Raw genomic sequence first — 23,810 nt, 5'->3', positions numbered from 1 at the left:
TTGACCCTATCTCTCTCACTTTCTCAATCGCCAACTCCCTCTTCAGTCTATTTGGTCCTATCTCAAATCCCCGCTTCGTGTCTGTTGCTGTCTATCTGCCTGTGTTGTGATTTTTTCTCTCTCTCAATTCAATTCAAGGGCTTTATTGGAATGGAAAACATATGTTAACATTGCCAAAGCGAGCGAAGTAGATAATAAACTAAAGTGAAATAAAAACACAATAAAAATGAACAGTAAACATTACACTCACAGAAGATCCAAAAGAATAAAGACATTTCTAATATAATTTTATGTGTATATACAGTGTTGTAATGATGTGCTAATAGTTAAAGTACAAAAAAGGGGAAATAAATCAACATAAATATGGGTTGTATTTACAATGGTGTTTGTTCTTCATTTGTTGTCCTTTTCTCGTGGCAACAGGTCACAAATCTAGAAGTTCCAAAATAATAAACACATTTCAAATGTTATATTATGTGTACAGTTATATATACAGTGTTGCTATCTTAGAGACTTTGTCGCTATATTTAGCGAGTGTTCAGACCCCTCTAGCACACATTTTCTAAAAATAGACTAGCGACAAATCTAGCGACTTTTTCTGGTGTTATTGGAGACTGACGTGGAAGCACATATCGTTCTTACTCGTCTCAGCAGCCCCCTCCCAGCTGCAGTCAGAGCAGGAGATGTTCACCTCTTCGTGTCCAGACTGCAAATGAATCACGCATGCGGGAAGCCGCCGCTGGCGCTCCTATTGGCCGGGGACTTTAATGCAGGGAAACTTAAATCAGTTCAACCAAATCTCTATCAACATGTTAAATGTGCAACCAGAGGGGAAAAAATTCTAGATCACCTGTACTCCACACACAGAGACGCACACGTACAAAGCTCTCCCTCGCCCTCCATTTGGTAAATCTGACCACAACTCTATCCTCCTGATTCCTGCTTACAAGCAAAAATTAAAGCAGGACTCGGTCTATAAACAAATGGTCAGATGAAGCAGATGCTAAACTACAGGACTGCTTTGCTTGCACAGACTGGAACATGTTCCAGGATTCATCCGATGACACTGAGGAATACACCACATCAGTCACTGGCTTTATCAATAAGTGCATTGAGGATATCATCCCCACAGTGACTGTATGCACATACCCCAACCAGAACCCATGGAATACAGGCAACATTCGCACTGAGCTAAAGGGTAGAGCTGCCACTTTCAAGGTGCGGGACTCTAACCCGGAAGCTTACAAGAAATCCCGCTATGCCCTGCGACGAACAATCAAACAGGCAAAGCGTCAATACAGGGCAAAGATTTAATCTTACTACACCGGCTCCGAACGCTCGTCAGATGTGGCAGGGCTTGCAAACTATTACAGACTACAAAGGGAAGCACAGCCGCGAGCTGCCCAGTGACACGAGCCTACCAGACGAGCTAAATCACTTCTATGCTCGCTTCGAGGCAAGCAACACTGAGGCATGCATGAGAGCATCAGCTGTTCCGGACGACTGTGTGATCACGCTCTCCGTAGCCGACGTGAGTAAGACCTTTAAACAGGTCAACATACACAAGGCTGCGGGGCCAGACGGATTACCAGGAGATGTGCTCCGGTCATCTGCTGACCAACTGGCAGGAGTCTTCACTGACATTTTCAACATGTCCCTAAATGAGTCTAATACCAACAAGCTTCAAGCAGACCACCATAGTCCCTGTGCCCAAGAACACAAAGGCAACTTGCCTAAATGACTACAGTCCCGTAGCACTCATGTCCGTAGCCATGAAGTGCTTTGAAAGGCTGGTAAGGGCTCACATCAACACCATTATCCCAGAAACCCTAGACCCACTCCAACTTGCATACCGCCCAAACAGATCCACAGATGATGCAATCTCTATTGCACTCCACACTGCCCTTTCCCACCTGGACAAAAGGAACACCTATGTGAGAATGCTGTTCATTGACTACAGCTCAGCGTTCAACACCATAGTACCCTCAAAGCTCATCACCAAGCTAAGGATCCGGGGACTAAACACCTCCCTATGCAACTGGATCCTGGACTTCCTGACAGGCCGCCACCAGGAGGTGAGGATAGGTAGCAACACATCTGCCACGCTGATCCTCAACACTGGAGCTCCACAGGGGTGCATGCTCAGTCCCCTCCTGTACTCCCGGTTCACCCACGACTGCATGGCCAGGCACGACTCCAACACCATCATTAAGTTTGCTGACGACACAACAGTGGTAGGCCTGATCACCGACAACAATGAGACAGCCTATAGGGAGGAGGTCAGAGACCTGGCCGGGTGGTGCCAGAATAACAACCTATCCCTCAACGTAACCAAGACTAAAGGAGATGATTGTGTACTACAGGAAAAGGAGCACCGAGCACATCCCCATTCTCATCGACAGGGCTGTAGTGGAGCAGGTTGAGAGCTTCAAAATCCTTGGTGTCCACATCAACAACAAACTAGATTTGTCCAAACACACCAAGACAGTCGTGAAGAGGGCACGACAAAGCCTATTCCCCCTCAGGAAACTAAAGAGATTTGTCATGGGTCCTGAGATCCTCAAAAGGTTCTACAGCTGCAACATCGAGAGCGGTTGCATCACTGCCTCCGCAAGGTACTTCAGAGGGTAGTGCGTACAGCCCAGTACATCACTGGGGCAAAGCTGCCTGCCATCCAGGACTTCTACACCAGGCAGTGTCAGAGGAAGGCCCTAAGAATTGTCAAAGACTCCATTCACCCCAGTCATACACTGTTCTCTCTACTACCGCATGGCAAGCGGTACCGGAGTGCCAAGTCTAGTACAAAAAGGCTTCTCAACAGTTTTTACCTCCAAGCCATAAGACTCCTGAACAGGTAAGCAAATGGTTACCCGGACTATTTGCATTGTGTGCCTCCCCAAACCCCACTTTTTACGCTGCTGCTACTCTCTGTTTATCTTATTCGCATAGTCACTTTAACTATACATTCATGTACATACTACCTAAATTGGCCCGACCAACCAGTGCTCCCGCACATTGGCTAACCGGGCTATCTGCATTGTGTCCCACCACCCGCCAACCCCTCTTTTTACGCTTCTGCTACTCTCTGTTCATCATATATGCATAGTCACTTTAACAATACCTACATGTACATACTACCTTCATAAGCCTGACTAACAGGTGTCTGTATAGAGCCTTGCTACTCTTTTTCCAAATGTCTTTCTACTGTTGTTTTATTTCTTTCCTTACCTACACACACACACACACACACACACACACACACACACACACACACACACACACACACACACACACACACACACACCTTTTTTTTCTTTTTTTCCCGCACCATTGGTTAGAACCTGTAAGTAAGGTAATCGGCGCACATGACAAATAAACTTTGATTTGATTTGATTTGTATGGAATGGCTGATTTCTACCCCGACCATTCAAAGCTTAAGTTCCACCCAAAACAATCTGCCATTTATGGTTAAAAAAAAATTACTCTGCAATAAAGCTGAGGCTACCATGGCATTCGCTATCGCTGAACACTGTTCCATGCTGGCATGTGATAACATTGGAGAAGCATGTAGAGCTGCTTTCTCAGACTCCACTGTTACCCACTTCAAAATGCACAGGACAAAGTGCACAGAAATGATTCATGTGTTCTAGCACCATACTTTCTGAACAAGTTGGTCGCAGATGTGGGTGACCAGATGTGGGTGACCAGATGTGGGTGACCAGATGTTGGTGACCAGATGTGGGTGACCATCGTTTCAGCCTCCTTGATGAGTCCACAGATGTAAGTGTTTCTAACTACCTGGGAGTTGTGATAAGGTACTTTAGTGACACCAAGCAGACAATTGTATCAACATTTCTTGGGCTTGTTGAGTTGGAGGGAGGAGATGCCAAATCTATGGCCCGTGCTGTTGCGGCTTTCCTCAGTGTTATCTTAAAGATAAACTCCTGGGGATAGGGACTGACAATGCCTCTGTTATGACAGGGATTAACAATGGGGTCCATAAAGTGCTGAAGGAGGAGTATGGCCTCAAATATCTGGTTCTTATTCGCTGTGTGTGCCACTCTCTGCAGCTTGCTGTAATTCAGGCTTCCAATGACACCATCCCCCGTAGTGTGGAGTACTTGGTACGAAATACTTATAACTGGTTATCAGTATCTCCAAAGCACAGGGAGGCCTACAAGGCCATATATGAGACCATCAGCTGTGGGGAAAGACAGTACTGTGCAGTACCGAAGAGCCCTTACTGCTGCTCGATCATCCTATTTTTCTAACTTAATTGAGGAAAATAAGAACAATCCGAAATTCCTTTTTGATACTGTCGCAAAGCTAACTAAAAAGCAGCATTCCCCAAGAGAGGATGACTTTCACTTTAGCAGTGATAAATTCATGAACTTCTTTGAGGAAAATATTATGATTATTAGAAAGCAAATTACGGACTCCTCCTTAAATCTGCGTATTCCTTCAAAGCTCAGTTGTCCTGAGTCTGCACAACTCTGCCAGGACCTAGGATCAAGAGAGACGCTCAAGTGTTTTAGTACTATATCTCTTGACACAATGATGAAAATAATCATGGCCTCTAAACCTTCAAGCTGCATACTGGACCCTATTCCAACTAAACTACTGAAAGAGCTGCTTCCTGTGCTTGGCCCTCCTATGTTGAACATAATAAACGGCTCTCTATCCACCGGATGTGTACCAAACTCACTAAAAGTGGCAGTAATAAAGCCTCTCTTGAAAAAGCCAAACCTTGACCCAGAAAATATAAAAAACTATCGGCCTATATCGAATCTTCCATTCCTCTCAAAAATTTTAGAAAAGGCTGTTGCGCAACAACTCACTGCCTTCCTGAAGACAAACAATGTATACGAAATGCTTCAGTCTGGTTTTAGACCCCATCATAGCACTGAGACGGCACTTGTGAAGGTGGTAAATTACATTTTAATGGCATCTGACCGAGGCTCTGCATCTGTCCTCGTGCTCCTAGACCTTAGTGCTGCTTTTGATACCATCGATCACCACATTCTTTTGGAGAGATTGGAAACCCAAATTGGTCTACACGGACAAGTTCTGGCCTGGTTTAGATCTTATCTGTCGGAAAGATATCAGTTTGTCTCTGTGAATGGTTTGTCCTCTGACAAATCAACTGTAAATTTCGGTGTTCCTCAAGGTTCCGTTTTAGGACCACTATTGTTTTCACTATATATTTTACCTCTTGGGGATGTTATTCGAAAACATAATGTTAACTTTCACTGCTATGCGGATGACACACAGCTGTACATTTCAATTAAACATGGTGAAGCCCCAAAATTGCCCTTGCTAGAAGAATGTGTTTCAGACATAAGGAAGTGGATGGCTGCAAACTTTCTACTTTTAAACTCGGACAAAACAGAGATGCTTGTTCTAGGTCCCAAGAAACAAAGAGATCTTCTGTTGAATCTGACAATTAATCTTAATGGTTGTACAGTCGTCTCAAATAAAACTGTGAAGGACCTCGGCGTTACTCTGGACCCTGATCTCTCTTTTGAAGAACATATCAAGACCATTTCAAGGACAGCTTTTTTCCATCTACGTAACATTGCAAAAATCAGAAACTTTCTGTCCAAAAATGATGCAGAAAAATTAATCCATGCTTTTGTCACTTCTAGGTTAGACTACTGCAATGCTCTACTTTCCGACTACCCGGATAAAGCACTAAATACACTTCAGTTAGTGCTAAATACGGCTGCTAGAATCCTGACTAGAACCAAAAAATTTGATCATATTACTCCAGTGCTAGCCTCTCTACACTGGCTTCCTGTCAAAGGGCTGATTTCAAGGTTTTACTGCTAACCTACAAAGCATTACATGGGCTTGCTCCTACCTATCTCTCTGATTTGGTCCTGCCGTACATACCTACACGTACGCTACGGTCACAAGACGCAGGCCTCCTAATTGTCCCTAGAATTTTTAAGCAAACAGCTGGAGGCAGGGCTTTCTCCTATAGAGCTCCATTTTTATGGAACGGTCTGCCTACCCATGTCAGAGACGCAAACAGTAGTCCTGTCTCAACCTTTAAGTCTCTACTGAAGACTCATCTCTTCAGTGGGTCATATGATTGAGTGTAGTCTGGCCCAGGAGTGGGAGGGTGAACGGAAAGGCTCTGGAGCAACGAACAGCCCTTGCTGTCTCTGCCTGGCCGGTTCCCCTCTTTCCACTGGGATTCTCTGCCTCTAACCCTATTACAGGGGCTGAGTCACTGGCTTTACTGGGGCTCTCTCATGCCGTCCCTGGAGGGGGTGCGTCACCTGAGTGGGTTGAGTCACTGATGTGGTCATCCTGTCTGGGTTGCCCCCCCCCCCCCCCCCCCCTACGGGCTACTCAGCCTTGTCTCAGGATGGTAAGTTGGTGGTTGAAGATATCCCTCTAGTGGTGTGGGGGCTGTGCTTTGGCAAAGTGGGTGGGGTTATATCCTTCCTGTTTGGCCCTGTCCGGGGGTGTCCTCGGAATGGGCCACAGTGTCTCCTGACCCCTCCTGTCTCAGCCTCCAGTATTTATGCTGCAGTAGTTTATGTGTCGGGGGGCTAGGGTCAGTTTGTTATATCTGGAGTACTTCTCCTGTCCTATTCGGTGTCCTGTGTGAATCTAAGTGTGCGTTCTCTAATTCTCTCCTTCTCTCTTTCTCTCTCTCGGAGGACCTGAGCCCTAGGACCATGCCCCAGGACTACCTGACATGATGACTCCTTGCTGTCCCCAGTCCACCTGGCTGTGCTGCTGCTCCAGTTTCAACTGTTCTGCCTTATTATTATTCGACCATGCTGGTCATTTATGAACATTTGAACATCTTGGCCATGTTCTGTTATAATCTCCACCCGGCACAGCCAAAAGAGGACTGGCCATCCCACATATGCTCTCTCTAATTCTCTCTTTCTTTCTCTCTCTCGGAGGACCTGAGCCCTAGGACCATGCCCCAGGAATACCTGACATGATGACTCCTTGCTGTCCCCAGTCCACCTGACTGTGCTGCTGCTCCAGTTTCAACTATTCTGCCTTATTATTATTCGACCATGCTGGTCATTTATGAACATTTGAACATCTTGACCATGTTTTGTTATAATCTCCACCCGGCACAGCCAGAAGAGGACTGGCCACCCCACATAGCCTGGTTCCTCTCTAGGTTTCTTCCTAGGTTTGGCCTTTCTAGGGAGTTTTTCCTAGCCACCGTGCTTCTACACCTGCATTGCTTGCTGTTTGGGGTTTTAGGCTGGGTTTCTATACAGCACTTTGAGATATCAGCTGATGTACGAAGGGCTATATAAATAAATTTGATTTGATTTGATTTGGGGAGAAACCTTTACAGATAACCCAGGTGTGGGCCACACGTTGGCTCTCCATTGAACCCGCTGTTTCATGCATTTTGGACCGGTGGGAGGAGCTTAGGCTGCATTTCGCAGTCACCAAGTCCAGTGAACACTGCTACATGGCTGAGGGTTTATACTCCATGTACAGTGATCCTCAAAACATATTATATCTGACTTTTTTGAAGTCAGTGCTGGGTGAGGTACAGTAGTGCTGGGTGAGGTACAGTAGTGCTGGGTGAGGTACAGTAGTCCTGGGTGAGGTACAGTAGTACTGGGTGAGGTACAGTAGTCCTGGGTGAGGTACAGTAGTGCTGGGTGAGGTACAGTAGTGCTGGGTGAGGTACAGTAGTCCTGGGTGAGGTACAGTAGTGCTGGGTGAGGTACAGTAGTACTGGGTGAGGTACAGTAGTGCTGGGTGAGGTACAGTAGTGCTGGGTGAGGTACAGTAGTCCTGGGTGAGGTACAGTAGTACTGGGTGAGGTACAGTAGTCCTGGGTGAGGTACAGTAGTACTGGGTGAGGTACAGTAGTACTGGGTGAGGTACAGTAGTGCTGGGTGAGGTACAGTAGTACTGGGTGAGGTACAGTAGTGCTGGGTGAGGTACAGTAGTGCTGGGTGAGAGCAAGTAGATCCTCTTAAGCTACTTGACAGCTTGGTTAGCCTGATCAAGTCTGTGACCAGCAGGGTGCTGAATCCACTGGCAAATGTTGATGTACTCAAAGGGCCAATAGATGGATACATCAGTCCCAAACCGTACCTTGGTTACCTGTAGCCTTCACCATCTCCCTCACTAATAAGTTGTCCGGCAGTCTCACCCTCAACATTGAAGCATTGCAGTACATGTCAGTTTTCAATGTGGAGGAAACTCTAAAGCACAATAAGGAGAAATAGAAAACATAGCCAAGCTTCTTGGCTACTCCCCTGCAGAGATAGACAAGATTGTCCAGCAATGGCGTGCCATCCATCTTAGTAAATGGAATGAGACAAAAAACAAACAGAGCGTCTGGAGTGAGATTTGGACGTTCAGGGATGCAGCTGATATCAACCCGTTTCAAGAACTTGCTATGGCCTCTGTGTCTGTGTTGTCCTTGCCACAGTCGAATGCTGAAGTCGAGAGAGTATTCAGCCAGATGAGTGTGGTAAAAAGCAAACTTAGAAATCGGATGTCCTTGCAGACCCTTAACTCCATCCTGTACATTCGATATGGACTGAAGCTGTCTGGTGAGGCTTGCTATGAGCACCAGCTGCCTGATAATGTTTTGCATCTTTTTGGCTCATCAGCTGCTTACTCATTTAAGTCAGCTCCCTCAGTTGCTGAACCTGCCATAGGGAGCCTTGACCAAAAAGACGATGACCCACTCTTTCTGTGAGCCAGCACAGCCTGTGTGTGTGGAGGGGGGTCTGGAAAAAACAACCATTAACCTGAATTAGGGCCAGACTAGTTACCATCATTTTCTCACATTGACAGTTTTTTCTGTTGTCTCTTTTTGGTCTAATTAGATTGTTAATGTAAATTGTATACAAAAAAAATGTAATAAATGTTACGGTTAAAAATGTTCATGTTTTACTGTGACCTGTTGTAGGCTCCTAAGGTTAAAAACAAAACCAAATTAAGAAAACTAAACTAAAAAAAATAAATAAATAAAAAAATAAGAAACTCCGCCAGAGTGTCTCTTTTGGGTCACTTTTGTTGGTCCCAAGCCCGGATAAAGGAGGAGGGTTGTAGTTGTGACGTAAAAAAACAAGAATCGACAGACGAAAGTTCATTTGTAGTTCTAAACATATTTAGGGTATTTTTTACTGACTTTTTATCTCTCCCACAACGTTATTCCTCTCTTCTGCAGCATCCATCACAATTACATGCACATGGCCAATTATGCAAATTAGGTGATGATGTCATTTAGCGACTTCTAGCGACTTTTAGGACAGCCAATAGCTACTTTCCTTACTGAGGAGTTGGCAACACTGAATTCGCTATGGCCCATTGGAGAGTCATGTGCAGGTCGTTTGTCATAGCCGGGAAAGAGAGAGAAGAGGGAAAACTGAGTTGAGGGGGAAGACTTACATAGACTTTGGCAGTCTAATTTTCGCTTCTAATAATCTTAGGACACAACAGGGATGGCATTTAGGAGATAGAATTTAGGCCTACCTACTATAGAAAATTATGATAGAAATTATGGCCTGTCAAGCATTGAATATTTTATAGATATGAATCTACCTGTGTGTATTCAAATTATGTTGATTAGCTATTCTAAAAGATGGGATGCATGTTCTATTGAAAATATCACTACATAAAACCATTCTTAATACCTTACTGGCTCTAACAAGGGAATAAAATTCAGTAGGCTAATTGCTAGAATAATGGTCTACAGTCAATGAACGCTTCCATCTAGCGGTAATTAAGGGAACAGTCACGTTGGGCTCAAGTTGACGTCAACTCTCTTACGTTAACACAGCTGGCCAATGACAGCGCAGATATCGATACGTGCTTGTTGGTTGGATCAGTGAGAGCGTTTCTGCTCAGGTTGCTAGGAAACGCGTCGTGTCCATGTTGCCGAGGCGGAAGGAAGATTCTGTAGCTTAAAATTAAAAACACAAAGCAGTTTTGAAGATTCTGCTAATATATTTATTTGTTTGTACGCTGCCATGGTGAAATTAAGAGCAAGGTGCCTTCTTGTAGGTAAGATTTAGAAATGTATTCGTTGCTAAGAAGTTGATTTGGGAATGACAACGTCTGTACTGTAAAGATGTAACTGAGAGTTAGGCTAGCTTGCAAAACTTTGGATAGGACAGAGTAGCTAACTAGCTAAGTTAGAAAAGGCCCTAGATAGCTAACAGTTTTACAAGCATTTGCAAGTTACATAACTCTAGGATTACACGTTTGAGTAGAGTAAACATGGAAGAGACGTATGTAATTCTATCAATTCAATTTCAATTCAAGGGGCTTTATTGTCATGGGAAACATGTTTACATTGCCCAAGCAAGTGAAATAGATCATAAACAAAAGTTAAATAAACAATAAAACATTTACAGTAAACATTACACAAATGTCAAATGTCATATTATGCAGTGTTGAAATGATGTGCAAATAGTTCAAGTACAAAAGGGAAAATAAATAAACATAAATATAGATTGTATTTACAATGGTGTTTGTTCATCTCTCTGTCTCTCTGACTCTCTCTCTCGCCACCCTTCCCCTCTTCAGGAGATCCAGCAGTGGGGAAAAGTGCTCTCTCTCAGATGTTCCGGAGTGATGGCACACACTTCCAGAAGAACTACAGTATGGTGAGAAAATAACTTTGAGACACACACACACACACACACACTGGCCTCTCTCTAGCCTGGTCTCCCAGAACTGTTTGTTTGTGCTCTTGCCAACTCAGATTCTTCACTTAAAATGTATGCCAAACAAAAACCATTGATTTCAAAGTTTAACAAATCATACAACTCTATGCACAAGGACTACTTTTAACAATATGTACTGAACATTTTACCAAAACACATTTACTGGAAGAACTGTGTTGATATTCCAAAAATGGTTAAATATCTGCTCAGAATTATGATTCAATGATGTCTGCAGAAATTATGGGTTGTCAGCTATGACATGACTCATTGACCACACACACTGCATAACAACAACGCACTGGTGTGAGTGTGTGCGTTGTGACACACCGGTCTAAGTGAACAGAGACAAATCAAATCACATTTTATTTGTCACATGCGCCGAATACAACTTTTGTAGACTTTACTGTGAAATGCTCTTCTCAACGATGCAGAGTAAAAAAAAAGAAGTGAAATACAATGTAATAATAATAGTAACATAAGGAGTTAAATCCACTAGAATGGAGTTCTATACAGGGAGTATTAGTACCAGATCAATGTGCACAGGTACCAGGTATTTGAGGTAGATACAGCTGAAGTCGGTTTACATACACCTTAGCCAAATACATTTAAACTCAGTTTTTCACAATTCCTAAAATGTAATCCTTGTAAAAATTCCCTGTTTTAGGTCAGTTAGGATCACCACTTTATTAAAACAATGTGAAATGTCAGAATAATAGTAGAGAGAATGATTTATTTCAGCTTTTATTTCTTTCATCAAATTCCCAGTGGGTCAGAAGTTTACATGCACTATATTAGTATTTGGTAGCATTGCCTTTAAATTGTTTAACTTGGGTCAAACGTTTCGGGGAGCCTTCCACAAGCTTCCCACACTAGGTTGGGTGAATTTTGGCCCATTTCTCCTGACAGAGCTGGTGTAACTGAGTCAGGTTTGTAGGCCTCCTTGCTCGCACACACTTTTTCAGTTCTGTCCACACATTTTCTATAGGATTTGAGGTCAGGGCTTTGTGATGGCCACTCCAATACCTTGACTTTGTTGTCCTTAAGCCATTTTGCCACAACTTTGGAAGTATGCTTGGGGTCATTGTCCATTTGGAAGACCCATTTGCGACCAAGCTTTAACTTCCTGACTGATGTCTTGAGATGTTGCTTCAATATATCCACATAATTTTCCTACCTCATGATGCCATCTATTTTGTGATGTGCACCAGTCCCTCCTGCAGCAAAGCACCCCCAAAACATGATGCTGCCACCCCCATGCTTCACAGTTGGGATGGTGTTCTTCGGCTTGCAAGCCTCCCCCTTTTTCCTCCAATGGTCATTATGGCCAAACAGTTCTATTTTTGTTTCATAAGACCAGAGGACATTTCTCCAAAAAGTACGATCTTTGTACCCGTGTGCAGTTGCAAACCGTAGTCTGGCTTTTTTTCTGGCGTTTTTTTGAGCAGTGGCTACTTCCTTTCTGAGCGGCCTTTCAGGTTATGATGATATAAGACTCGTTTTACTGTGAATATAGATACTTTTGTACCTGTTTCCTTCAGCATCTTCACAAGGTCCTTTGCTGCTGTTTTGGGATTGATTTGCACTTTTTGCACCAAAGTACGTTCATGTCTAGGATACAGAACGCGTCTCTTTCCTGAGTGGTATGATGGCTGCGTGGTTGATTCAAATGATGTCAATTAGCCTATCAGAAGCTTCTAAAGCCATGACATCCTTTTCTGGACTTTTCCAAGCTGTTTGAAGGCACAGTCAACTTAGTGTATGTAAACTTCTCACACACTGGAATTGTGATACATTGAATTATAAGTGAAATAATCTGTCTGTAAACAATTGTTGGAAAAATGACTTATGTCATGCACAAAGTAGATGTCCCAACCGACTTGCCAAAACTATAGTTTGTTAACAAGAAATTTGTGGAGTGGTTGAAAAACAAGTTTTAATGACTTCAACCTAAAGTGTATGTAAACTTCTGACTTCAACTGTATGTACATGGGTAAAGTGACTAGGCATGAGGATAGATAATAATAAGAGTAAAATAAATAACAGAGTAGCTGCAACAATTTAGTGTAAAAGTGTGTGTGTGTCTTTGTGTGTGTGTGTGGGCGGGGGCACCAGTGTAAACTAGGGCACCAGTGAGGAGTTCCTACATTGGACAAGTTGTTACAGCTGTTGATAAGTCATTGTAATAATCTGACAATGTTTGTCATGTCATTACATTAAGATATAAGGGGGGATCATAGCTATACAATTCACCAGTTGATTTAAAACCTATGTTTAACCCTTTCTCATGGTTGTCGTCTTGATGGATTTGTCCTAAATGGTGTGACATAAAACATGACTTTTCTGTCCTTGCGTTTATGTCAGTCTAAGTTGTTATATCATGTATTAACCATTAATCAGTTCAATCAGACATCGAACTTGAACCCTGTAAGAGTCCTGGATATAGCTGTCAAACTGTTTTTTGTATAGTGATCTCAGAAATGCACTGCAACTACATCACATTGTGTGTCTCCTTATGTTACAGGGTGAAAACAGTTTTCATGGGCTCAACAAATCCCAAATAGAATGCTTCTAACTGAAAGAATGATCATACCTTGATGCGTCAAACCTAAATTGAGGCTGTTATTAACATGGTTCTTCAATAGTTATGTATAATACTTGTTGGATGCGAATTCGGTGTCGAGCTGTTTAAATACGCCGTGATCAGTTCACACATCATCATCTGATCCAGGAAGGAATATTCCGAATGACAGTCAAGTGATGAACAGCTGTTGTGATAGCCTATGTCATGCTACAACAGCCCAGGTGACGAACAGCTGAGGTGATAACATATGCCATGCTACAACAGCCCAGGTGACGAACAGCTGTTGTGATAGCCTATGCCATGCTACAACAGCCCAGGTGATGAACAGCTGTTGTGATAGCCTATGCCATGCTACAACAGCCCAGGTGACGAACAGCTGTTGTGATAGCCTATGCCATGCTACAACAGCCCAGGTGACGAACAGCTGTTGTGATAGCCTATGCCATGCTACAACAGCCCAGGTGATGAACAGCTGTTGTGATAGCCTATGCCATGCTACAACAGCCCAGGTGATGAACAGCTGTTGTGATAGCCTATTCCATGCTACAACAGCCCAGGTGACGAACAGCTGTTGTGATAGCCTATGTCATGCTACAACAGCCCAGGTGACGAACAGCTGTTGTGATAGCCTATGCCATGCTACAACAGCCCAGGTGACGAACAGCTGTTGTGATAGTCTATGCCATGCTACAACAGCCCAGGTGATGAACAGCTGTTGTGATAGCCTATGCCATGCTACAACAGCCCAGGTAACGAACAGCTGTTGTGATAGCCTATGCCATGCTACAACAGCCCAGGTGACGAACAGCTGTTGTGATAGTCTATGCCATGCTACAACAGCCCAGGTGATGAACAGCTGTTGTGATTGCCTATGCCATGCTACAACAGCCCAGGTGATGAACAGCTGTTGTGATAGCCTATGCCATGCTACAACAGCCCAGGTGATGAACAGCTGTTGTGATAGCCTATGCCGTGCTACAACAGCCCAGGTGATGAACAGCTGTTGTGATAGCCTATGCCGTGCTACAACAGCCCAGGTGATGAACAGCTGTTGTGATAGCCTATGCCATGCTACAACAGCCCAGGTGATGAACAGCTGTTCTGATAGCCTATGCCGTGCTACAACAGCCCAGGTGCTGAAAAAAAGGTGTTCCTGAGGAATGTCCAGAATGTTTTGGTGTCTCATTCCTTACTCCGGTGAAGACAGTTGTGTCTGGATTCACATTGGATCTATTATCCCTATAGCGAATCAATGTTGCTCGTCTGTTGTAGTTTTGTAGTCTGCTTGATTTACAGCAGGATGTCGTTAGATTTAACAGAGAAAGCATCAAGGTAATGAGTTTGTGTTTTCGTGTCTCAAACTGGACCCTTACTGTGCCTAATTGTGTAGGATAGGCGAGTGCGCAACACCCAACTCTATTCCTATGAATTACTCTGGATATAATGACAACAAATTACATAGCCTAGTGGGCTCATTTACAATATTTATTTTATTTCACCTTTATTTAACCAGGTAGGCAAGTTGAGAACAAGTTCTCATTTACAACTGCGACCTGGCCAAGATAAAGCAAAGCAGTTCGACACATATAACAACACAGAGTTACACATGGAGTAAAACAAACATACAGTCAATAATACAGTAGAAAAATAAGTCTATATACAATGTGAGCAAGTGAGGTGAGATAAGGGAGGTTAAGGCAAAAAAAGGGGGAAGATGCACTGTCGTGCCCTCTTCACGACTGTGTGGAACATGATAATTCATTAGTGATGTGGACACTAAGAAACTTGAAGCTCTCGACCCACTCCACTACAGCTCCGTCAAAGTGGAGAGATCACTTTGAGGAACATTATTATGATACAACACACACGTACGCACTCACGCACAGCATGTGAATGTTACCCAGACTCCAACTAACTGGGTTCAATATTTGCAGTCTGTTGGACTAAAGGTTATAGGCAGACAGACAGACAGACAGGAAGCAGCATCCGGTCCGCAGCCATTCCATTCTCCTCACGTTCTCTTCCTCTCAAATGTCAGACGGCCTGTTAGGTTACCTACCGACCAATCTGATCCGCAATTTATTCCGGACAGTCTCTCTCTCTCTCTCTCATTCACTCACTCACTCACTCACTCACTCACTCACTCACTCACTCACACACACACACACACACACACATACACACACACACACACACACACACACAATTCACAACACACCCAACCAAGCTTTATGTATTCTGTACAGGCTCTCATTGACATTCCACTGAGAGAGAGCCTTCCCAATTCCCATGATGCATCACATCAGCTCATTACTCCGTCTCCGTATTAGCTGGTTGGAATATCGCTGAGGAAGAGTGTGTGGGCGTGCGTGCGCAGTTGGATGCAGTCTTTTGTGTGTGTGTGTGTGTGGAGGTGGGCTGCAGTCTTGCACACAAATCAAATTGTATTGGTAACATACACATATGTAGCAGATGTTATTGCGGATATAGCGAAATGCTTATGTTCCTAGCTCCAACAGTGAAGTAATATCTGGCATTATAAAACAATACACACAATCTAAAGTAAAATAATGTAATTAAGAAATATAGAAATATTAGGATGAGCAATGCCAGAGTCCGGAATATAAATATAGATGTATATGATGGGATGTATAGACATGGACAGTATCTCAATAGAATGTGTTGTATATATGTAGAATATGTAGGATAGAATATGTCGTATACACACTCATGGCCAAAAGTTTTGAGAATGACACAAATATTAATTTCCACAAAGTTTGCTGCTTCAGTGTCTTTAGATATTTTTGTCAGATGTTACTATGGAACACTGAAGTATAATTACAAGCATTTCATAAGTGTCAAAGGCTTTTATTGACAATTACATAAAGTTGATGCAAAGACTCAATATTTGCAGTGTTGACCCTTCTTTTTCAAGAACTCTGCAATCCGCCCTGGCATGCTGTCAATTAACTTCTGGGTCACATCCGGACTGATGACAGCCCATTCTGCCATAAGCAATGCTTGGAGTTTGTGGGTTTTTGTTTGTCCACCAGCCTCTTGAGGATTGACCACAAGTTCTCAATGGGATTAAGGTCTGGGGGGTTTCCTGGCCATGGACCCAAAATATCGATGTTTTGTACCCCAAGCCACTTAGTTATCACTTTTGCCTTATGGCAAGGTGCTCCATCGTGCTGGAAAGGCATTGTTTGTCACCAAACTGTTCCTGGATGGTTTGGAGAAGTTGCTCTCGGAGGATATGTTGGTACCATTCTTTATTCATGGGTGTGTTCTTAGGCAAAATTGTGAGTCAGCCCACTCTCTTGGCTGAGAAGCAACCCCACACATGAATGGTCTCAGGATGCTTTACTGTTGGCATGACACAGGACTGATGGTAGCGCTCACCTTGTCTTCTCCGGACAAGCTTTTTTCCGGATGCCCCAAACAATCGGAATGACTTTACCCCAGAAAATGACTTTACCCCAGTCCTCAGCAGTCCAATCCCTGTACCTTTTGTAGAATATCAGTCTGTCCCTGATGTTTTTCCTGGTGAGAAGTGGCTTCTTTGCTGCCCTTCTTGACACCAGGCCATCCTCCAAAAGTCTTCGCCTCACTGTGCGTGCTGATGCACTCACACCTGCCTGCTGCCATTCCTGAGCAAGCTCTGTACTGGTGGTGCCCCGATTCCGCAGCTGAATCAACTTCAAGAGACGGTCCTGACGCTTGCTGGACATTCTTGGGCGCCCGGAAGCCTTCTTCACAACAATTGAATCCCTCTCCTTGAAATTCTTGATGATCCGATAAATGGTTGATTTAGGTGAACTCTTACTGTCAGCAATACCCTTGCCTGTGAAGCCCTTTTTGTGCAAAGCAATGATGATGGAATGTGTTTCCTTGCAGATAACCATGGTTGACAGAGGAAGAACAATGATTCCAAGCACCACCCTCCTTTTGAAGCTTCCAGTCTGATATTTGAACTCAATCAGTATGACAGAGTGATCTCCATCCTTGTCCTCATCAACACTCACACCTGTGTTAACGAGATAATCACTGACATGATGTCAGCTTGTCCTTTTGTGGCAGGGCTGAAATGCAGTGGAAATGTTTTTTTGGGGGATTCAGCTCATTTGCATGGCAAAGAGGGACTTTGCAATTAATTGCAATTTGTCTGATCACTCTTCATAACATTCTGGAGTATATGCAAATTGCCATCATTCAAAATGAGGCAGCAGACTTTGAAAATTAATATTTGTGTCATTCTGGAAACTTTTGGCCACGACTGTACAGTTGAAGTCGGAAGTGTACATACATGTTAGCCAAATACATTTAAACTCAGTTTTTCACAATTCTTGAAATTGAATCTGAGTAAAAATTCCCTCTTAGGTCAGTTAGGATCAACACTTTATTTTAAAAATGTGAAATGTCAGAATAATAGTTGAGAGAATGCTTTTATTTATTTCATCACTTTCCCAGAGGGTCAGAAGTTTACATACATTAGCCCATTCCTCCTGACAGAGCTGGTGTAACTGAGTCAGGTTTGTAGGCCTCCTTGCTCGCGCACACTTTTTCACTTCTGCCTGCCATCCAGGACCTCTACACCAGGCGGTGTCAGAGGAAGGCCCTAAAAATTGTCAAAGACCCCAGCCACCCCAGTCATAGACTGTTCTCTCTACTACCGCATGGCAAGCGGTACCGGAGTGCCAAGTCTAGGACAAAAAGGCTTCTCAACAGTTTTTACCCCCAAGCCATAAGAATCCTGAACAGGTAATCAAATGGTTACCTGGACTATTTGCATTGTGTGCCTCCCCAAACCCTCTTTTTATTTTTACACTGCTGCTACAATATTTGCATTGTCACTTTAACTATACATTCATGTACATACTAACCCAATTGGGCCAACCAACCAGTGCTCCCGCACATTGGCTAACCGGGCTATCTGCATTGTGTCCCGCCACCCGCCTCCCACCAACCCCTCTTTTACACTACTGCTACTCTCTGTTCATCATATATGCATAGTCACTTTTACCATATCTACATGGACATACTACCTCAATCAGCCTGACTAACCGGTGTCTGTATGTAGCCTCGACTTCAGTGTTATGTGTGTAAGTTAGTCATGCTCCAAGGCTTGGGATCAAATGAGTTGAGCAGTGCAGTGTTTGACAGTGGTGGAAAAAGTACCAAAGTCATACTTCTGTAAAAGTATAGATTCCTTAATAGAAAGTTACTCAAGTAAAAGTGAAAGTCACCCAGTAAAATACTACTTGAGTAAAAGTCTAAAAATATTTGGTTTTAAATATACTTAAGTATCATAAGTAAATGTAATTGGTAAAATATACGTATACGTTTCAAAAGTAGAAGTAAAAGTATGAATGATTTAAACGCAAAGCAGACGACACCATTTTCTTGTTTTTTAAATGTACGGATAGCCAGGGGCACACTCCAACACACCATAAGCAGTAGGGATGACCACGTGTTCTCTTGATAAGTGCGTGAATTTCACAATTATCCGGTCCTGCTAAGCATTCAAAATGTAACAATACCTTTTGGTTGTCAGGGAAAATGTATGGAGTTCAAAGTACAATGTTTTCTATATGAATGTAGTGAAGTAAAAGTTGTCAAAAATATAAATAGTAAAGTACGTATACCCAAATAACTACTTAAGTAGTATTTTTACTTACGTACTTTAAACCACTGGTGCTTGGTCCAAATGGCACCCTATTCCCTATCTACCCCATAAGGCTTTGGACAAAAATAGTGCACTATATAGGGAATAGGGTGCCATTTGGAAAGGAACTTCAGTGATTATAATATAGATCAATATATGCCATTTAGTTGACACTTTTATCCAAAGCCACTTACAGTCATGCGGGCATATATTTTAGGTATGAGTGGTCTCGGGAATCGAACCCACTACCCTGCTGTTGCAAGTGCCATGCTAGTACCAACTGAGCTACAAAGGACCAAATTAAAATACTACCTTCCTTTTTTTCTTCAAGGTTATCACAGATCTAGAACTGGATAGGTGTCGTGTGTCAAAGTACACACACACACCAGGGCTGCACTATATGGGAAAAAAAATATTATCTTTATTTTCTTTACTAAGTATTACGATTAGGATTTGACGTGCAATACAGTGCCTCGCAAAAGTATTCATCCCCCTTGGCGTTTTTCCTATTTTGTTGCATTACAACCTGAAATTTTAATGGATTTTTATTTGGATTTCATGTAATGGACATACACACATTAGTGCAAATTGGTGAAGTGAAATAAAAAAAATACTTGTTTAAAAATATAAATGTATATTTTTTTAAATGGAAAAGTGGTGTGTGCATCTGTATTCACCCCCTTGGCTATGAAGCCCCTAAATAAGATCAGGTGCAACCGATTACCTTCATAAGTCACATAATTAGTTAAATAAAGTCCCCGTTTGTGCAATCTTAGTGTCACTTGATCTGTCACATGAGCTCAGTATATATACACCTGTTCTGAAAGGCCCCAGAGTCTGCAAGACCACCAAGCAAGCGGCACCATGAAGACCAAGAAGCTCTCCAAACAGGTCAGGGACAGAGTTGTGGAGAAGTACAGATCAGGGTTGGGTTATATGAAAATATCAGAAACTTTGAACATCCCACGGAGCACCATTAAATCCATTATTAAAAAATGGAAAGAATATGGGACCACAACAAACCTGACGAGAGGGCCGCCCACCAAAACCCACGGACCAGGCAAGGAAGGCATTAATCAGAGAGGCAACAAAGAGACCAAAGATAACCCTGATAATCCACAGCGGAGATTGGAGTATCTGTCCATAGGACCACTTTAAGCTGTACACCCCACAGAGCTGGACTTTACGGAAGAGTGGCCAGAAAAAAAGCCATTGCTTAAAGAAAAAAATAAGCAAACACGTTTGGTGTTCACCAAAAGGCATGTGGGAGACTCCCCAAACATATGGAAGAAGGTACTCTGGTCAGATGAGACTAAAATTAAGCTTTTTGGCCATTAAGGAAAATGCAAACCCAACACCTCTCATCACCCCGAGAACAACATCCCCACAGTGACGCATGTTGGTGGCAGCATCATGCTGTGGGGATGTTTTTCATTGGCAGGGACTGGGAAACTGGTAAGAATTGAAGGAATGATAGATGGCGCTAAATACAGAGAAATCCTTGAGGGAAACCTGTTTCAGTCTTCCAGAGGTTTGAGACTGGGACAGAGTTTCACCTTCCAGCAGGACAATGACCCTAAGCATACTGATAAAGCAACACGAGTGGTTTAAGGGGAAACATTTAAATGTCTTGGAATAGCCGAGTCAAAGCCCAGACCTCAATCCAATTGAGAATCTGTGGTATGACATAAAGATTGCTGTACACCAGTGGAACTCATCCAACTTGAAGGAGCTGGAGCAGTTTTGCCTTGAAGAATGGGCATAAATCCCAGTGGCTCGATGTGCCAAGCTTATAGAGACATACCCCAACAGTCTTGCAGATGTAATTGCTGGATGGGTGGTTGGGTGGGGGGAGGTGAACACTGTCGCAATCCACTGTCTAAATCAAAACACTTGGGTGGAGCGTTGGGATCCTAGAAATAGAATGATTCATATTAAGAAGAAAAGTGGAAAGCAGCATCGTTCTTGTTTGGAACAATCTGTTGACTGGATTTGACCCAACAGAACAGAATGTATAGTGAATCTAACAGCGAGGGGGAGGAGCGGTGCTGCTTGAGTGACAAGGCTAGTTGTGTGTCGGAGGCAAGCGGAGAAAAAACACCAAAACTATAAGAATTAGGGCGGTGTGCAGCCTTAAAACACACCCACCCACTCTTCCTCCGCTTCCTGTGTCAAAGTACGTTTACGTTGTTGTGTGGTTGTTTTGTGATGATTGGGTTTACTTTGTTGTGTGGTTGTTTTGTGATGATTGGGTTTACGTTGTTGTGTGGTTATTTTACGATGGTTGCGTTGTGGTTGTGTGATGATGGCTGGTTGTAGGTTGTTGCGTGATGATGGTTGGATTTAGGTTGTGTTGTGCCTGTTGTGTGATGGTTGGGCTTAGGTTGTTGTGTGGTTGTTTTCTAGACGGCTGGAGTGGAACTGGTTGTGAAGTCAGTGAACATCCCAGAGACCAGCGACAGTGTGGTGAGTACACACTCCCTAGACTGACTCCCACACTCCCTCTATATTGGCTAGAAGCTAGGCTGTTTACAGAAGCCACCAATCTGGAGTTGTTTCATACTGAAAATAACTTTGTGATGATTGACAGTATTTCTCTGTCTCTTTCTCTCTCCCTCTCAGGAACTGTACATCTTTGACTCTGCCGGGAGGGAAACCTTTGTTGAAGCATGTGAGAAGTTGGTGAGGCCCACTACTTATCTACTCTTCAAAGTTACAAAGGATTCACGACTTTCTCTCTTCCCTCTCTCATTCCTCTCTCTTCACATCTCTCTTCTCTCTCTCATCCCTCTCTCTTCACATCTCTCTTCCCTCTCTCATACCTCTCTCTTCCTCTCTCTTTTGCTGAATGTTAAATGGATGCAGTATTCAATGTTTCCACCCCCCTCTTTCGCCCTCTCTCACCCCCTCTCTCCCCATCCCTCCCTCTATCCCTCTACAGTGGGGCCAGCCGTCTGTGTTGTGTCTGGTGTTTGACGTGAGCAGTGAGCTGTCATTCAGTAACTGTGGTCGCTGGCTGGAGAGGGTCAGGGCCCACTGCCAGGGTCTGCACATCCCAGGTACCACACACCTCAGCTCTGACCCCCTGTATCTGGAGGTACTTGATCTTAGTGTGTGTGTGTGTGTGTGTGTGTGGTGTGTGTGTGGTGTGTGTGTGTGTGTGTGTGTGTGTGTGTGTGTGTGTGTGTGTGTGTGTGTGTGTGTGTGTGTGTGTGTGTGTGTGTGTGTGTGTGTGTGTGTGTGTGTGTTGTTGTGACGTTCAGGTGTGTTGGTGGGTAACAAGTCGGACCTGTCCTCGCGGAAGGAGGTGGAGACCTCGGTGGCCCAGGAGTGGGCCCAAAGCCAGGGGCTGCAGTACCACGAGACGTCCGCTGTGAGTGCACCCACACCTGGACACAACAGACAAGCTCATAGGCTTCTGGAGCCAAAGTGCCAACACCAAGTCCAAAAACAGTATACCCTCTAACAAAGCGATGATTAAAATGTTTCTCATTCTGTGTGTATGTGTGTGTGCATGGCATCTGTATTGCAGAAGGAGATGGAGAACTGTGAAGCTCCCTTTCTGAGTCTAGCCCAGCTGTTCCATGCTCTCTACCAAGACAGACTACAGACCATACAGAATCTGGCCTAACATTGTAGAACCTGGCCTAACATTCTAGAACCTGGCCTAACATTCTAGAATATGGCCTGACAATCTTGAACCTGAACATTCTAGAACCTGGCCTAACATTGTAGAACCTGCAGAATATTATCTGGCCTAACACATATAAATATCTATTACATTGTATATGTTCTGTTTCTATGGCCTCTAGAAAGGATATATGGATTATATTTCTATGGATTCTAGGACCTGGCCCAACATTCCCTAAGTGAAAAATACTGCCTCTGACAGTGAGACATCCACCTTACATTGGGGTGGAGATTAAGATGAAACTGTATGCAGGAGAACATGATAACTAGTATTAAAGTTTGTGATTTCTGTACAGTATTCTGATTGCTAGAGTTTTGCATATGGGGGACCTTTCCATCCCTCTCTCCCTCCATCACCCACTCTCTCTCCTTTACTCTCTCCTCTCCATCCCTCTCTCCCTCCATCACCCACTCTCTCTCTCCTTTACTCTCTCCTCTCCATCCCTCTCTCCCTCCATCACCCACTCTCTCTCTCCTTTACTCTCTCCTCTCCATCCCCTCTCTCCCTCCATCACCCACTCTCTCTCTCCTTTACTCTCTCCTCTCCATCCCTCTCTCCCTCCATCACCCACTCTCTCTCTCCTTTACTCTCTCCTCTCCATCCCTCTCTCCCTCCATCACCCACTCTCTCTCTCCTTTACTCTCTCCTCCATCCCTCTCTCCCTCCATCACCCACTCTCTCTCCATCACCCACTCTCTCTCTCCTTTACTCTCTCCTCCATCCCTCTCTCCTCTCCATCCCTCTCTCCTCTCCATCCCTCTCTCCCTCCATCACCCACTCTCTCTCCTTTACTCTCTCCTCTCCATCCCCTCTCTCCCTCCATCACCCACTCTCTCTCTCCTTTACTCTCTCCTCTCCATCCCCTCTCTCCCTCCATCACCCACTCTCTCTCTCCTTTACTCTCTCCCCCATCCCTCTCTCCTCTCCATCCCCTCTCCATCCATCACCCACTCTCTCTCTCCTTTACTCTCTCCTCTCCATCCCTCTCTCCCTCCATCACCCACTCTCTCTCCTTTACTCTCTCCTCTCCTCTCCATCCCCTCTCTCCCTCCATCACCCACTCTCTCTCTCCTTTACCCTCTCCTCTCCATCCCTCTCTCCCTCCATCACCCACTCTCCTTTACTCTCTCCTCTCCATCCCCTCTCTCCCTCCATCACCCACTCTCTCTCTCCTTTACTCTCTCCTTCATC

At 43.9% G+C, this 23,810-nt stretch overlaps 1 protein-coding gene across 1 annotated transcript; it reads left to right on the top strand.

The window, feature by feature from the left end:
- Positions 1-9,870: 9,870 nt before the first annotated feature.
- Positions 9,871-23,736, top strand: LOC139423751 (intraflagellar transport 27 homolog (Chlamydomonas)). Its single transcript, XM_071175377.1, has 7 exons — positions 9,871-10,017; positions 10,543-10,622; positions 21,335-21,394; positions 21,551-21,610; positions 21,870-21,987; positions 22,192-22,301; positions 22,461-23,736. Exons 1-7 carry the CDS (start codon positions 9,984-9,986, stop codon positions 22,557-22,559), a joined length of 561 nt encoding a protein of 186 aa, XP_071031478.1. The 5' UTR covers positions 9,871-9,983; the 3' UTR covers positions 22,560-23,736.
- Positions 23,737-23,810: the final 74 nt, after the last annotated feature.

The sequence above is a fragment of the Oncorhynchus clarkii genome, chromosome 13 (assembly GCF_045791955.1).
Source record: "Oncorhynchus clarkii lewisi isolate Uvic-CL-2024 chromosome 13, UVic_Ocla_1.0, whole genome shotgun sequence".
Lineage (NCBI taxonomy): Eukaryota > Metazoa > Chordata > Actinopteri > Salmoniformes > Salmonidae > Oncorhynchus > Oncorhynchus clarkii.
Note: the sequence above shows the minus strand (reverse complement) of the source record. Positions and strands in the feature narration are given on the sequence as shown.

Excerpts from the sequence above, each read along its gene's own strand:
- LOC139423751 (XM_071175377.1), top strand. The coding sequence starts at position 9,984 with ATGGTGAAATTAAGAGCAAGGTGCCTTCTTGTAG. Across the intron at positions 21,611-21,869 it reads TTGAAGCATGTGAGAAGTTG|TGGGGCCAGCCGTCTGTGTT; the intron begins GTGAGGCCCACT and ends ATCCCTCTACAG. Across the intron at positions 22,302-22,460 it reads AGTACCACGAGACGTCCGCT|AAGGAGATGGAGAACTGTGA; the intron begins GTGAGTGCACCC and ends TCTGTATTGCAG.